The 16627-nt window shown below is 46.0% G+C and overlaps 1 protein-coding gene and 1 pseudogene across 1 annotated transcript; both read right to left on the bottom strand.

Moving 5' to 3' along the window:
• Nucleotides 1-721: 721 nt before the first annotated feature.
• C18H3orf84 (chromosome 18 C3orf84 homolog) lies at nucleotides 722-7651 on the bottom strand. The gene is made up of 4 exons (XM_045530248.1): nucleotides 7537-7651; nucleotides 6110-6223; nucleotides 1541-1597; nucleotides 722-1140 (listed from the first exon to the last, which is right to left on the bottom strand). Exons 1-4 carry the CDS (start codon nucleotides 7561-7563, stop codon nucleotides 724-726), a joined length of 615 nt encoding a protein of 204 aa, XP_045386204.1. The 5' UTR covers nucleotides 7564-7651; the 3' UTR covers nucleotides 722-723.
• Nucleotides 7652-8584: 933 nt separating this feature from the next.
• LOC123623283 lies at nucleotides 8585-9238 on the bottom strand (annotated as a pseudogene).
• Nucleotides 9239-16627: the final 7389 nt, after the last annotated feature.

Genomic DNA, 16627 nt, shown 5'->3' with positions numbered 1-16627 from the left:
TTGGTGACATGGGATAACAGCCCTCCCCTACTGTCCTGAGTGTTAGAGGGCACTGATAGGGATGACTAGAGAAGTGTTAAGAAAATAACGACAACAACACAACACCATAGGATTAGAATGACTTCCAAGTCCAAGTCACACTGTGTCTCCTCCAGGTCTCTGCTCATCCCCATAGGGAGAGGTGGTCCAGTGGATGCTATGGCCAGGGCGGTCTCCCTCTGTCCCAGCTCTGGGGCAGCCATCTCTTGGGCAGGGCTGTGTGGCCATCCACTAAACCCCTCAAGGGCAGGAGCTTCCTGTGGCCAACACTTGTTCTTCCAACCTTTGCTGCCCACTACTAGAGGCCTTTGGCTCTGCTCTCCCTGCAGCTACACTGAGTACAAGGGGCTCACAGCTGAGTTTGCTGCAAGAACAAGAAGTATTTGGGGCCCTGCAATCCATCTGCTGTGGCGTTTCCACTTTCCGATTTCCTACAACAGGCAGTAAGGGCCCTCCTCAATGGTACAGGCCCTTGGCCCACAGTCCTGGCAACTCTCTGGGATTCTTAGCCTCCTGCAGGCTTTATCCTTTCTCACTCAGTGTCAGGGCTCCCTGGACAGCACCTCCCATGCCCAGGACACACACCATGGGCACAAATGCCATGGGAGCCAGGCACAGGACCTGGCAGCAACACCACTGCTATCCAGCCTCTGAGACCTCTGCAAGTATGGATAAGCTGCTGTGTCAGCTGTCATTGTTTAATGTTTTGGACCAGTTTAGACACTCAGAGACCCCAGCATGAAGGTAGTGCTGCAGCGGCTTGGGTCTCGGGATCCCCAGGATGTCAGGCAGTGTATTGGTGACTGGCGCCTGGGGCCCTACCTTGTCACTGCCACAGTGACCACCCCGGGATGGTTGGCAGAAGTTCTGCTGGTAGGTGCTGCTGGCACGGGGAGGCTGGACTTGCACAAAGTGGACGAGGTGCTGGGGGAGACCACTGAGTCCTGGGCCTGGCTGGAAATCAGCCTGGTAGGAAGATTCCAGGGGCCCTTGCTGGCGCAACTCCATCTCAAAGGGTGCCCAACGCAGGAAGGTGTGTCGCTGCCACAAACGCTCCAGGTCTTTTTGCCTTCCGATTCCCTGCAGTAGGCAGTAGGGGACCTCCTCAATGGTACGGGCCCTTGGCCCACAGTTCTGGCACCAGGCACCTCCTTGGGCCCCTCCTAACCTCAACCTTGGTGATGCCTGTCCTGTACCCCGGCCCCCTCGGCCTGTCTCCCTAGCGATGCCTTCCATTCCAGGGTGAAGCACCCAGAAAGTCAGTGGCCCTCAGGATATTTGCACATTGTCAGGCAAGCTGGTGGAGGAAACCAAAACAGAGATGCCTCCATTTGGGGAATGGGCTGTTTCCCAGAGAGAAAGGTTGTGGGGAAGAAGGCACTCTTCTGTTTGCATAAGGAGCCCTCCCTCAATATCTTATCCCTTCCACCCTACCACCTGCTCTGTCCTGACTTAAACGGAGGCTGGGGGACTGCCCTTTCTTCCTCTCTTCAGCACTCACTTTGTCGAAGGAAGTGCGGTTGTCATGCTTGGAGAAGAAGTGTTGCTGTGCTGGCTCCTTGAAAGACAGTGAGAAATAAGGTGAATGGAGAAAATGATGCTTACTCCCCCCACAAGAAATTACCTCAGGGCCCACAATGGAGGGAAGCTGCCAGGAGCGACTACCCCTGAACTGCTACACTGCCAACACGCTGAAAAAGCAGAGACAAATTAAAGCAGCACTTCACTCCTGGGGTATCTCATCTGGGGACTTGCCTTGAAGAGGAAGCCACTGACTGAGGAGAGAGCTGAAGCATCTGCCAGGACATCCTGCCATCAGAGGAGCAGTGGTTGAGTTTCATGTTGGGCCCTTTAGTGCTCAGGACTTCAGTCTTCTCTTCCCCTCTGTCCACACTTACTCCTTCATCAGCATATCCAGGCTCTTGGCCCTAAATGCCATCTGAAAACTGAAATTTCTATCTCTAGCTCATGTTGTCTCATGAACTCCAGACTCAATGTGGAGTAGCAACTGGCTACTCCACATCTCCATGTCAATGCCTAATGGGCCATCTCCAAAGACATGAATGAGCTTTGGATCACCCCCAAACCCAATCCACCTACAGCTTCACCAGCTTAGGGCATGGCAACTAGATCCTGCCAAACACCTCAAGTCCCCTTGATTCTTTTTTCTCATACCCCACACATTGAATATGCCAGGAAATCCTGTTGATACTTCCATCAAAATGTATCCAGGATCAGATCCCTTCTCAGCATGGCTGCTGCTTTTCCTGGTCTAAGCCACTTTCCTCATTGCAATAGTTTCCTCCCTGGTGTCCCTGCTTTTAAGCTTGCGACTTCAGTCTGTTGTCCTCTTAGCAGCCAGAATAATTGTTAGTACGTAAATCAGATCACATCAGTTTGTTTAAAATCCACAACAGTTTGTCTTGTTTGTAACAGCCAAAGTCATCATAGTGGTCCATGAGACCCATACGATATTGGTCCTTCTGTTACCTCCAGACATGCTGGCCACCCCACTTTTCCTCAGATACACCAGGTACTCCCACCTCAGGCCTTAACACCACCTGTTCCTTCTGCTGGCCATACAGTTCCCTCTCACCTCCCTCTTGAGAGGCCTTCCTTGAGCACTATGGCAGTAGTCCCATCACCCCAACTCTGCATTTTCCACCCCCTAACACACTATGTGATTATATATTATGATGTTGCCTATCTTCTGATGCCCCCCCATTATAACATAAACATGTGGATAAAGGTTATTGTCTGCCTTGCTCACATCTGTAACTCCAGCACTGAGAACAAGGCCTGGCATTGTGCTCAATAAATGTTTGCTGTTAAATCAATGAACTGGAATAGAAGGTCTTGGACCAGGGTATTTCGTTTGGCTCAGTTAGGGCCAGAGAGCCTTGCCCTATCCCCAGGCAGAGAAAGACTATCTCTTAGGCCTCCAGAGATTGGCAGGAATCTCTCCCAAGACCAGCTCTTTGCCTTCGTGCTTGGCCTCTGCCCCTGAGGGATCCCCTCCCCAGCCACTCAGCTTCTCCTGTTGCAGACCTGAAGTGGCCTGATCTGGTGAGTTCAGGCTTGGCTGGGTTGGAGGTATGACCAATGGCTGACAGCATGTTCCCACATAAAATGCAGGGGCTGGCTCTATCTCTGGTCCCTGAACCAGAATCTTTAGGGTATAGCCTGTTGTATGTATCTTTAATAAGCTCCCCTCTTAGGACCTCCTGCCTTAGATAGCCGGTAGCAGTCTCCAAACAGAATGAAAGCCCGAAGAAGGCTGGAAGCTGACCAGCCTTACCTCTCATTCCTCATAAAGCAAGCTGACACAATGGGGGTTAAAAACCCAGGGCCTTTTTACAAAAAAGCATCAAAAATCTTCAGAATCTAGAGCAAAGATTTAGACTTGACACCAAAAGCAGGAGCCATAAAGGAAAAAATTGATAAACTGGATCTCATCAAAACTTTTTAAAGTTTTACTCTGTGAAAGTCTATGTGGAGAGGATGAAAAACAAGCTACAGACTGGGAGAAAATATTTACAAACCACATATCCAACAAAGAACTAGTATTTAGAATATATAAAGAACACTCACAACTCAACAGTAAAATAACAAACAATCTAATTAGAAAATAGGCAAACAACATGAAGCCTCACTGCAAATGATATACAGATGGCAAATAACACATGAAAAAATGTTCAACATCATTAAACAACAGGGAAATGAAAATTAAAACCACAATGAGATGTCACTACACATATAACAGAATGGCTAAAATTAAAATTAGAGACAACAGCAAATGTTGGTGAGAATGCAGAGAAACTGGATCATTTATGCATTCCTGGTAGAAATGTAAAATGGTAGTTACTCTGGAAAACAATTTGGCAGTTTCTTTAAAAAACTAAACATGCAACTACCATATGACCCATTAATTGTATTCCTGGGCATTTATTCCAGAAAGACAAAAACTTATGTTCACCCAAAAATCTGTACACATGCATCACAGCTTTATTTGCATAAGCCAAAAAAACTGGAATTAGCTCAGATACCCTTTAATAGGTAAATGGTTAAACAAACTGGTACATGTATACCATGGAATACTATTCAGTAATGAAAAGAAATAAACAACTGATACACATAACAACTTGGATGAATTTCTAGGAAATTATGCTGAGCAAGAAAAGCCAATCTCAAAGGTTGCCTACTGTGTTATTCCATTTATATAACATTTTTAAGTGACAAAACTTTAGAAATGGAGGACAGATTGGTGGTTAGGAACAGGGGAGAAGATGTGGAGAAGTGGGAGGCAAGTGAGTGAAGTTATAAAAGGGCAGCACCAGGGATCCTTGTGATGTTGGTCAATATCTTAACTGTAGTGGTAGTTACATGAACCCACACAGGTAATAAAATTTTATAGGTCTTAATACACACACACACACATACACACACAAAAGTACAAGTAAAACTGATAAAATGTTATAGGTCTTAATACACACACACACACAAACACACACAAATGAATACAAGTAAAATTGGGGAAATCTGAACCAGACTGGTGATTGCATCAATGTCAATGTCCTGGTCCTGATATTATACTATAGCTTTGCAAAATGTTACTATTGGGGGAAACCAGGCAAAACGTACAAGAGATCTCCGTTATTTCTTACAACTGTTTATGAATCTATATTCATCTCAATAAAAGTTTCAATTTTAGAAAAATCTGGGAACCTGGAGCAATTTCCAGTTGACCCCCCAATTCCTCCTTTGTCTCTATCCTCAGCTACTGAATTGTACACAGCCCTAGAATGCAGATGACTTTGTTGTTGGAGGCATCTCTGACTGGAAATTCATTATTCCTACAGTGGCAGGATAACCTGTTGATTCCCATTGATTTGAGGGTTTTTTTGTTTGTTTTTTTGATTGTTTGTTTCTTAGTTTTATCTTGGGCAATTTATTTTTTAAATTTTATTTTTTTATTTTTTATTTTTTATTTCAGCATATTACGGGGGTACAAATGTTTAGGTTACTTATATTGCCTTTGCCCCACCCAGGTCAGAGATTCAAGCATATCCATCCCCCAGATGGTGCACATTGCACCCATTAGGTGTGCATATACCCATTCCCTCCTCCCCTGCCTGACACCCAATGAATGTTACTACTACACGTGCACATAAACGTTTCTTCTCCTGGCTCTCTCCCAGCCAGCTCCCATATGGCTCTGTCTCTTTACACAGGATCACTGCTCCTGTCAGTGTGACCCTATTCACACCTCTCTCTCTCCTTCTGGGTTCTAGGAACTATGCTTCCCCCTTGTCTGTTCTGGCCCAGTGGTACTGACCGTTTGGTTGTTACCAGCCTGTGAGACTGCCTTTTCCTGAGGCCTCCATGCCTACTCCTTTGTAAAACACATCCTCCTGAGTTTTCCTGTTTTGAGTATGCTTTTTACTGTTGGGACCCTGACTTATGGTGCACAGTACCCCTCCTTGTCTCCAGGCCTGTAATCAGTGAAGGGCCTGGGACCCTGCATCCCTCTGCTATTCATGAAAGCCTGTTCCAGCCACTCTAGGCTGCCTCTGCCATCATTTCTGTTCCAGTCTTCCCTGGCCAAATGTGCAGGCCAGTACCCAGCCACCTCCTGCACTACTTCCCTGACCAAAGGAGGCCTCCTCTTTCCAGGAGGCCCTGGACTGTGAGGCTGCCTATGGGCTGGATGATGAAGGGCTTTTGTGGCATCAAAGAACCTGAAGTTGTCAGCAAAATTCAAGGCTTATGTCATGGGTTCTGGAGGTTCTCTCTCCAAAGCTACCCACCCCGTCTGGGCCCTGACCATTCCTCCATCTAGAAGGGACAGTGAGCAAGACTGTCCAGTTTGGCACCCACTCTTTTTCACCCTGTCTGTAGGGGAAAGATCTGACATTTCAGGGAAGAGGGGCAAAACTTCATGCCTGTTACAGGTATTTGCTGGTTCCAGGTGTCAGTCCAGCTGTGAAAGGGTTGGAGATGATGCTTTTGGTTCCTAGGAGAGGCAGGAACTGGCCCAGTTACCCCCACTGCCCTCAGGGATGCCTTGTACCTGACATCGCTGCAGGAACACCGCTGGAGGCTGGGGTTTGGCTGCAAGGTGATATTCTCCAGCACTTTCACTTTTGAATTGGCTTCTGTAGTGCCCATAGAAGCCACTGTTGTGCTATAACAAAAAAGGCATGAGGGTAACCCCACTCAAACCTCCACCCTGGGCCCCAGACCTCAGGACCCCATCTGAAGGTTCTAAGGAAGCTTGGCCAGAAGCCCCTTATGAGAATTCCTGACAGAACAGAAACAATCTGAGGAATGGGGACACTCCTGGAGAGGGGCCAGCAGAGAAGCGTCTCCATGTGTCATTAGGACAATTGGCCTCAGCTGCATTGACCCACTTGAGAGGGCTATGAGTGTGTGGGGAACGGGTACCATTCACTCAAAGCAGAGTTTTGTCGGAAGGACCACTATCCAGTGGTATAAGCCCTTCCTTAAGGAGTCTGAGAAGTCTCCTTTGTTGTCCTCCCCAATCAAGTGTCCCTGATGAGAGAAGGTCCAATGGATCTTCCTTCTGCCTCTATCGACAAAATTGTGAATACTCATTTGCCACACACTCTGCTATTCTGGAGTAAAAGGGGCACCCCCTGAAACTGGAGCACCCAAGCAAGGGATAAACTTTCCAAAAGGAAAATTTCACCAACAGAGGATACCTTCTGGAGAGAATTTCAGAGAAATGCACTGGCAGAAGACAGAAATGAACACCTATCAGGGGTCCAAGAATGTACCAATGTCATTAGGTGAACACCTGTCTGGGAACTCCTATGGCCCAACATCTTTGTCCTGTGTTCTCTGTAGAGAGGATAGGTGTGTCTGGTCCTTCACAGTCATAACTCTTGAGCAGAGGAATCTGCCCTGAGCCTGGCCTCTGACAAGCACAGTGGGCTCCTCAGCAGGTCTAGGAAGCCCCTATCTTTTCATCCCACTGAAGACTTGAGTCTCTTTACTTGTCTGTCCATTCCTCTGCTATCTGTCAAGAACCCCTTGCCCTCTATTCAGGTTAGTTAAACTGTATTTACTGGACCTTTACTGTATTCCAGGTATGGGGCTGGGCATGGGGAATACAGATGGACAAAAACAGTCTTTTCCCTCAAAATGTTATCAGACTAGAGAGCAGTCAAATTCCATAAGTTTGGCAGGGGGCATGGAGGGGGGAATCAAACAATAAACTGGGAATAAAATGGGGTGGCCAGAGGACTAGGAGTTTCATATGGCTTGCAGGAGACCAGGATGCATGCAAGGGGGCATAGTGTCAGGAAGACTATGCAGCCTCCAGGGGTGACTTCAGGATGGTGGAGGGGAAGTGGGCAGCTCAGGGTCCTCCACAAGGCTAGGCTGGATGCTGGATGCAACCCTTTTCACTTCACTCAGATTTCAGGTACAACCTGAGGGTGAGGGGCCAGGATTAACTATAAAGCACATTCTTACCCAGGAGCCTACTAAAGCACTTTGCATCTTTCCAGGAAGGGAGCTGAAAGGGAAAACTTTCCTCTTGTCTTTTTGAGGTAATGTCTGAGGAAAGAGAATCTCTGGAGGTCAACTTCTTGTTGCTTAGTGACAAGGGGAGGTTATGACTGCACAATGCTGCTATTTGTTGAGGCAGCACCTGGCCTGTTGCCCTTTTGTCCTTGCTGCTCTATTTCTTCTCTATGAGAGAAATCTGCCCCCTGGCTTTAACCATCTGGGAGAGCCTTTATATATAGAAACATAAATGGTGGAGCCTGATGAACTCACAGCCAATGAAATATTAAAGAACATTTCAGAGGCAAATCCTGCATTTAGAAAACTATGCATCCATACTGCTGCCAGGGAGATATATATATATATAAATTTAGAAAGCATTCCATGGAATCAGAAGAAATGTTAAAGTGGTTGGTATCTCTCAGGACAAAATTGCTGCTTCAGAATAAGGCTCTGCCATCTTACCTCTTTCTTAGGAGTTTGTGATGACCAGATCATGACAGGTGAATGTTACAAGGGCTGAGTGAAGGAGGAGAGCATAACAGAAGAGCATAAGATGGAGAATGCAAAGATTTGACATCATGGTTCCATTCTGAGCTACCCTTGGGCAAATTATTGACCGATTCTCTTTTATTTGTAACAAAGAAACATGAATAGTTCATCCTCTTTACTAACCAAAAGAAGCTGGCAATCAGATTCTAAAAAGTTCAGCAGTAGGAAACACCCAGACACTGCTAGTATCAATGGCACCAGCCCTAATAAACAGAAAGTCTACCCTCGTATAATTCTCTCACAGGGACTCATAAGTATTAAAATGTTCATTGTAGCATCTACATAGAGGAAAAACTATAAGCAGTGCAAGTGTTTATTTACCAATAAGACAATGAGGAAACTGGGCTACGGTCACACAATGAAATAAATACTGGAGTTACTATGGTTACTATGTATGGGTTACAGATATTTGAATCCATAGAGATAAATCTTTTTTTTTCCCTAAGCCAATAGGTCTTTTATTGCATCATCAAAATTACAAATACATCTTTAGTAATCATGTGGCGTCTTCATGCGGCTGGACAACTCTTAGATCTTATTCATCAGCCTGCTGAACTGTTCCTTTTTCAGAGACATAGACACCATCCAAAAATTTTCTGATATCTTTGTTTTAACTGTTGTGGCTTGCTGAATCGAAGCAGCCGAATTTGAAACAAGCTCAATATCATTTCCTTCAAGGATCAACTCATCTTTCTGTGCCTGAGATACTGAACAAGCAACACCTGGCCTCATCTGAACCCTGCGGATGTATTTTTCACCTAAGAAATTTGGTATTTCAACAAGAGACCCATTCTCCTGGATAACAACATTGATGGGGAAGTGAGCATATACAGACCTCATCTTCTAACGGAAGCCCAGTGTAACACCCTTGATCATGTTCTGTACGTGACTACAAATAGTGCGAACCGTAGCCAGTTCCTTCTATTTCCCCACCATTTGTCAACCCAGAGCCTCTTCTTTTTCTTTCCAAGGAGACTGAGTTCTACATTGATGTGATTGAAGTCCCTCCGCAGGGTTCCTCTGGGGCCCTTCACAATAACTGTGCGTCCCTTAAGAGTGATGTTGACATTTTCTGGAATGTCAACAGTCTGATTGCTGAGAATGGTCTTCATTCTTGCAGTAGATGTGGCAAAGCCATAGAGATAAATCTTAAAGATATTGAGTCAAAAAGTCAAATTATAGAAAGATGTGCAAAGTATGCCCTTTATAAAATGATGCAAACATGCAAAATTAGAGCTGGGCAAGGTGGCTCAAGCCTGTTAATCCCAGAGACTCCAGGAGGATGAGGTGGGAGAATCCCTTGAGTCCAGCAGTTTGAGGCTGTAATGAGCTATGATCTCGACACTGCACTCCAGCCTGGGTGACAGAGCCAGATCCCATCTCTAAAAAAAAAAAAAAAGAAGGAAAATAATGCTATATATTGTTTATGGATACAAACATATGAACCATGAGTAAAAAGCACAAGAAATGATGCATAGAAATGATAAGCAACAAGTTCAGTATAAAAGTCACCTGGGTAGGGGAGCCAGGGGAATGGTATCAGGAAGGGCAGAATGGAATCATTCCTTATACCTATCTGTATTTATTTTTAAATTTACAACACTATCTGTATTTATTTTTAAAGCTTTGTTGGCCGGGCGCGGTGGCTCACACCTGTAATCCTAGCACTCTGGGAGGCTGAGGCAGGCGGATCGTTTGAGCTCAGGAGTTCGAGACCAGCCTGAGCAAGAGCGAGACCCTGTCTCTATTAAAAATAGAAAGAAATTAGCCAAACAACTAAAATATATACAAAAAAAAAATTAGCCGAGCATGGTGGTGCATGCTTGTAGTCCCAGTTACTCGGGAGGCTGAGGCAGGAGGATTGCTTGAGCCCAGGAGTGTGAGGTTGCTGTGAGCTAGGCTGACGCCACAGCACTCTAGCCTGGGCAAAAGAGCGAGACTCTGTCTCCAAAAAAAAAAAGTGTGCAACTTGATATATTTTGATATATGTATATACCTATGAAACATCACCTTTAAGATAGTAAACATGTTCATCACCCTCAGGTTTCCTTCTGCTCATTTGTAATCTTTCCCTATGGCACTCATTTGCCTCAGGCAACCACTGTTCTGCTTTCTGTCATTATAGATTTGCATTTTCTAGTATTTTATATTAATAGAATCATGCAGTATGTATTGTTTTGTGTCTGGCTTTCACTCAGCATAGCTATTTTGAGATTTATCTGTCTTGTTGTGGGTATCAATTGCTCAATTCTTTTTATTGCTTAGTAGTTTTCCATTGTATGCATATACCAAATCGCTCCTTCTGGTTTTCTGAATCCATACACTAATCAGGTTTTTGTCCCCATTACACTGTTGCTGTTTCTGAAAAATTAATTCTCACTTATCTTTCTCAACATACCAGCAGCATTTGTCACAGCTGATCTCCTCCTCATTGAAGCAGTTCCAGGCGGCTTCCAGAGAACGTCACTCTCCTGGTGTCCCTCCCCCGTCCCTGAACACTTGCTCCAACTCCTTGGCTGCTTTTCCCTCATCTCCAAGGACTCTAAACTAGTTGTGTGTCCTGGGGCTTAATCCAAACTCTTTTCCATCTATACTCCTTCATTGGTGATCTCATCCTGTTTCATTGCTTTCTAAGTCGTCTACAACCACCAGAGGCAGAGTTAAATAGATCCCGCCTGCCCTACACTCGCTGTCCCCGCCCTTAGGCCACTCCAGCATCCAGCAGGCCAAGAGCCTCAGACGATTACTTCCCTCCTTCTGTTTCCCCCAGGGCCTCAGTTCTGTGTCCCCCATCTACTCACAGCACCTCTCACCCAGCTGGTCCCCTTTGCCCTGCCCTTGCTCTGATTCATCCCCTGGCTGTTGGCCACCAGGTCCAGTCCACATGCTTCTCTCACAGGCAGCACCTCGCCATCCCTGGGGTTCCAGGCCTCCCTGTTCTTGGAACATGCAGTGGAGTGTAGGTCGGGCGACAAGCGAGCGTGTCTGGGCTTTCAAGGGGATGCCGGACGGGCTGCAGGTGGGCCGCTGGGTGTGAGTGTGGGGATGTGAGGTTACGTCCTATGCGAGGCAACGTGGGCTGTGTGTGGCGCGATGTAGGCCGCTCGCCCAGCGCGCAATTAGCGCAGTTAGGACCGTTAAAACCGTTAAGACCGTTGCGTGTCGCGATGGGGGCGGGGCCCTGGGTACGAGAAGGAATCCCATTGGTCAGAGGAGGCACTGGGGGCGGGGCCGCGCATGCTCTGGCAGCCGTGGCGGGAGCAGGCCTTCTCCAGAGAAGCCAGGTCTGGGCAGCTCCAGGTGCGGGCGTTCCTCAGCAGCCAGAGGTGGGGACAGGAGCGCCTTGGGAAGGGCGGGCTAGGCTGGGCTGAAGGTGAAGGTAGGTGGGGGAAGGGCTGAGGAGCCTAACAGGGACTTGGGGATAGGTTCGGGATTCCTGGGGGCCTTGCAGGGTTTCCCGAGTTTGGCTTCTGCGCTTGAGTCTGGCTTCGGAGTCCCTCGCCGTCCTTTCTTTCCCTGTGGTGGTAGGCTGCTGTGACTCTTGAAGGAGGCTTGAGTTCTGTGCTTCTCCTTGAGAAGTTTTTGTCAGATTTCGCGGGGTCTGTGACCTCCCCCCGGGTTCCCGCCTGAGAGACTCAAGGAAGAGAGTTGGCCTGGGAAGTCTGAGTGAGACCCAGAGAGGCCCACTGGGAATTTTCTTTGATTATTATTATGGCAAATCCTATGGAGGCCTCTGGAAAACACATGGGAATGATAGGAGCTCAGAGAGTGTCTCCAGGTTGAAAAGAGATTGCAGTTGAGAGAGGACTACTGTTCGAGCTTGAGGAGGGCCTGGCCAGGCCAGAGGGGGCCTGTGACGTCTGAGGAAGAGACTTCCTTTTTTTCTGCTCTTTATGCAGTGGAGGAAAGGGAGTGGCACTTGGAAGGCCTACACACCGGGCTTCAAGATTTTCAGGGTTGGCCAGCCGCGGTGGCTCACGCCTGTCATCCTAGCACTTTGGGAGGCCGAGGCGGGGGATCGTTTGAGCTCAGGAGTTCCAGACCAGCCTGAGCAACAGCGAGACCCCGTCTCTACTAAAAATAGAAAGAAATTATATGGACAACTAAAAATATATATAGAAAAAATTAGCAGGGCATGGTGGCTCACGGCTGTAGTCCCAGCTACCCGGGAGGCTGAGGCAGGAGGATCGCTTGAGCCCAGCCAGGAGTGTGAGGTTGCTGTGAGCTAGGCTGACGCCACAGCACTCTAGCCTGGGCAACAGAGTGAGACTCTGTCTCAACAACAACAGCAACAACAACAAAAAAAAAGTTTGAGACCAACCTAGGCAACATACTGAGACCCCATGTCTACAGAAAAAGAAAAATTAGCCAAGCATGGTGGCACGTGCCTGTAGTCCCAGCTATTCAGGAGGAGGCTGAAGCAGGCAGATCGCTTGAGCCCAGGAGTTTTGAGGTTGCTGTGAGCCATGATCATGCCACTGCCCTCTAACCAGGGCAATAGAGTGAGACCCTATCTCAAAAAAAAAAAAAAAAAGATTTTCAGGGTAGAAGATAGGGTCAGATGAGGGGAGTCTATGCCCCTCGGAGTCTCCGGTGCTTACCCACCCTGCTAGGGCCCTTCCTGTGTGAATGGTTCCATTCCTGGCATGCACTCAATTTTTCTTCCCCTTTTTATGCTTCTTTTAATAAGGATGGGGGTGGTGAGAGATGAGGAGGGGAGCCTGACCGTGAAAGTTTTTAATGTGTGGATTTAAGTTTTCATTTATCTTGGAATGACTAGTGTTCCACTTTAGAATGCCTACCTCTTCATTACTAGTGTTGTAGTAGCATCTTCAAGGAGAGCTTTAGACAGATGGGATTTCTACCCTTTAGGAATTTAAAAGCCTATACAGGTAGCATGGAGACAGGTAAATGCAGAGAAGAGAGATAAATCTGAGGTTGGGTACATCAAGCCCCAGGTGTTCCTTAAACATATTGAGATTAAGGGTGTACTTACCACAATTTTTAAACATTGGGAAAAAGAATTAAGGGTGTAATCATGGACTTTTCTTTAACTGCATTGAAAATCCTCTGAAGAATTAATTCTAAACCCCAAGGCACAGACTTGTAAATTACTATCCTCTGTCGGCATAAACAGAGGTGGAAAATGATGGAGGATTTAACATCTAGGTGTGATAATAATGTCATTAATAGTGAACTTGATGTAGTGATGTGTGTAAAATTGTCTAGATTCTAGAGGGAATTTCTGTTAGCATGAAAGGAAGAAAGACAATCAGACTATCAAACAAGTAAACATAAGAGCAAAAAATTCTGTATTTATGTAAATATACCTCTATTAAAACACATAATAGAGTCTGTGCTAATCTAGGGACTTGAAATGTAGTAATTGAAAACATCAGGCTAGGTGAAGTGGCTCAGGCCTGTAATCCTAGCACATTGGGAGGCTGAGGTGGGGGGATTGCTTGAGCAAGAGTGAGAAAAATAGAAAAATTAACCAGGCGTCATTGTATGCCTGTAGTCTCAACTACTTGGGCGGCTGAGGTAGGAAGATCGTTTGAGCCCAGTAGTTTGAGGCTGCAGTGAGCTATCATGACACCACTGCACTCTAACCAGGGCAACAGAGTGAGACTCTGTCTCAAAAAATAAAGAAATAAATAAAATAGGCCGGGCGCGGTGGCTCTCGCCTGTAATCCCAGCACTCTGGGAGGCTGAGGCAGGTGGATCGCTCGAGGTCAGGAGTTCGAGACCAGCCTGAGCAAGAGTGAGACCCCTGTCTCTACTAAAAATAGAAATAAATTATCTGGCCAACTAAAAATATATATAGGAAAAATTAGCCGGGCATGGTGGCACATGCCTGTAGTCCCAGCTACTTGGGAGGCTGAGGCAGTAGGATCGCTTAAGCCCAGGAGTTTGAGGTTGCTGTGAGCTAGGCTAATGCCACGGCACTCACTCCAACCCGGGTAACAGAGCGAGACTCTGTCTCAAAAAAAAAAAAAAGCCAAAAAAAATTAAAACAGAAAACATTGTATATTTTCAATCTGTGACTACTTGGAATGGTTTGCTCCATTGGTTTAGTTCCCAAGCTTTTTTTTTTACCTCATTCAACAATAAATGTTTTCTGGGCACCTATTATGTGCCAAGCATAATTTCTAGGTTCTTGGGATGTGGCAGTGAATAAAACAGACAAAAATCTTTGTCCAAAAAAAGCATAATATTACATTCCATTAGGTGTGGGTATATGTGCTAAGACAGAAAAGACAAGATAAGTTAATAAAATATATAGTGTATCAGAATTATGATGTGCTGTATAGAAAAATGAATCGGGAGAGCCATAGTGATTGTTGAGGGGTTACGATTTTGAGTAATTTAAAGGAGATGGGGTGGCCTATCATGCTGATATATGAGGGAGGAGGACATCAAATTAAGAGTACAAAAGGGATGTGAAGCTGCTTTGTGCCCAGCAAGGGAGAGCAACAGGGAGGACCCCCATTATTAGGCATGGAATGGGGTATAGATGGGAAAGGAGGAAGGCTAAGAGAAGATTGCAGAGGATCCTGTAGATAATCATGAGAACTCTGGCTTGTATTTTGAGTAGGGTAGGAGCAGCAGAGAGTTTGAACAAAGGGGGATATGATCTGACTTAGAGATAGTGTAACTCTGGCTGCTTCATAGAGAAGAGACTAAAGTGTGGGACAAGGGGTGGAATCAGGGAGACTAGTTAGGAGTCCATTGCAATAATCTAGACTGGTGACAGTGGAGAAGGGTTGTCAGATTTAGCAAATGAAAGTATAGGACGCTCAGTTAAATTTGAATTTCAGATAAACAAATTTTTTTTAGTGCAAGTATGTCTCATGTAACATTCAAATTTAATTGGGTGTCCTATTTTATCTGGCAACTCTCCAGTTGCCAGAAAGGAGGAAGGGAGAAGTGGTCAAATTCTGGATATATTTTGAGGGAATTACTGTGGTATTTGCTGAAAGATTGGACATGAGAGTGTGAGAAAAGGGAGTCAAGGAGGACTCAGGTTTTGGCTTGAGCAATTGGAAAGATGGAGTTGTCCTTAACTGAAACAGGAAGACCATAGGTGAAGAATGTTTGGGGAGAACGATGAGAACCTTGGCTTTGGATATTGTCTTAGTCCATTTTATGTTGCTATAACAATACCACAATTTTTTTTTTTTTTTGAGACAGAGTCTCACTCTGTTGCCTGGGCTAGAGTGCCGTGGCATCAGCCTTGCTCACAGCAACCTCAGACTCCTGGGCTCAAGCAATCCTACTGCCTCAGCCTCCCGAGTAGCTGGGACTACAGGCATGCGCCACCATGCCCGGCTAATTTTTCTACATATATTTTTAGCTGTCCGTATAATTTCTTTCTATGTTTTAGTAGAGACGGGGTCTCGCTGTTGCTCAGACTGGTCTCGAACTCCTGAGCTCAAACGATCCACCCGCCTCGGCCTCCCAGAGTGCTAGGATTACAGGCGTGAGCCACCATGCCCGGCCTATACCACAATTTATTAAAAAAAAAAAAAAAAAAGAAATTTATTTCTCACAGTTCTGGAGGCTGGAAAGTTCAATATCAAGGTTTGAGCATTTGGAACTTGCTTTTATAACAACCCACTCTTGAGATAATGAACCCACTCCCGAATGCATTCCCATAATAATGACATTGATTCATTCATGAGGGTGGAGCCCTCACAGCTTAATCACCTCTTAGAGGTCTTACCTCTTATACCATCACAATGGTAATTAAATTTCAACATAAGTTTTTGGAGGGACATTTTAAACCATAGCATTCAGCTCCTGGCCCCCCCAAATTCATGTCCTTCTCACATACAAAATACATTCATTTCATCCCAGTAGCCCCCAAAGTCTTAACTCTTCCCAGTATCAACTCAAACATCCAAAGTCCAGAGTCTTATCTGAACCAGATATGGGTAACACTCAAGGCATGATTCATACCGAGGCAAATTCTCCAGCTATAAACCTGTTAAATGGACAAATTATGTGCTTCCAAAGTACAATGGTAGGAGAGGCACAGGATGGACATTTCCATTCCAAAAGGGAGAAATAAGCAAGAATAAAGGGGTAACTGGTTCCAAGTAAGTTTAAAACCCAACCAGAAAGCAACCTTAAATCTTAAAGATGGAAAATAATACCCTTTAACTCCATGTCCCGAATCCTAGGCACACTGGGGTGGAGGGTGGGCCCCTAGGGCCTCAAGCAGCCCTGTCTCAATGGCTTTGCTGGGCTCATCCCACACTTCAGCTCCGTAGGGTTGGAGTCTTGTGCCTGCAGCTCTCCCAGGCTGGTATTGCATGATGGTAGCTCTACAGTTCTGAGGTTTTAGGAGTGGCCCTTCTCCCACAGCTCCCACAAACTCTGTGATGGCTCTGACCCCTCACTTCTTGTTGGCACTGCTCCAGGTGGGGCTCTCTGTGTTGGCTCTGCCCTGTAACAAGTCTCTGCCTGAAGCCCCAGGTTGTCCTTGATATCCTCTGAAATCTAG

The sequence above is a fragment of the Lemur catta genome, chromosome 18 (assembly GCF_020740605.2).
Source record: "Lemur catta isolate mLemCat1 chromosome 18, mLemCat1.pri, whole genome shotgun sequence".
Classification (NCBI taxonomy): Eukaryota; Metazoa; Chordata; class Mammalia; order Primates; family Lemuridae; genus Lemur; species Lemur catta.
Note: the sequence above shows the minus strand (reverse complement) of the source record. Positions and strands in the feature narration are given on the sequence as shown.

Bases quoted from the DNA above. Each gene is read 5' to 3' on its own strand.
- C18H3orf84 (XM_045530248.1), bottom strand. From the start codon at position 7,563: ATGCAAAGTGCTTTAGTAGGCTCCTGG. The intron at 6,224-7,536 runs GTAAGAATGTGC...TTTTTGTTATAG, and splicing joins GTGCTTTAGTAGGCTCCTGG to CACAACAGTGGCTTCTATGG. The intron at 1,141-1,540 runs GTGAGTGCTGAA...ACCATTGAGGAG, and splicing joins ACCGCACTTCCTTCGACAAA to GTCCCCTACTGCCTACTGCA.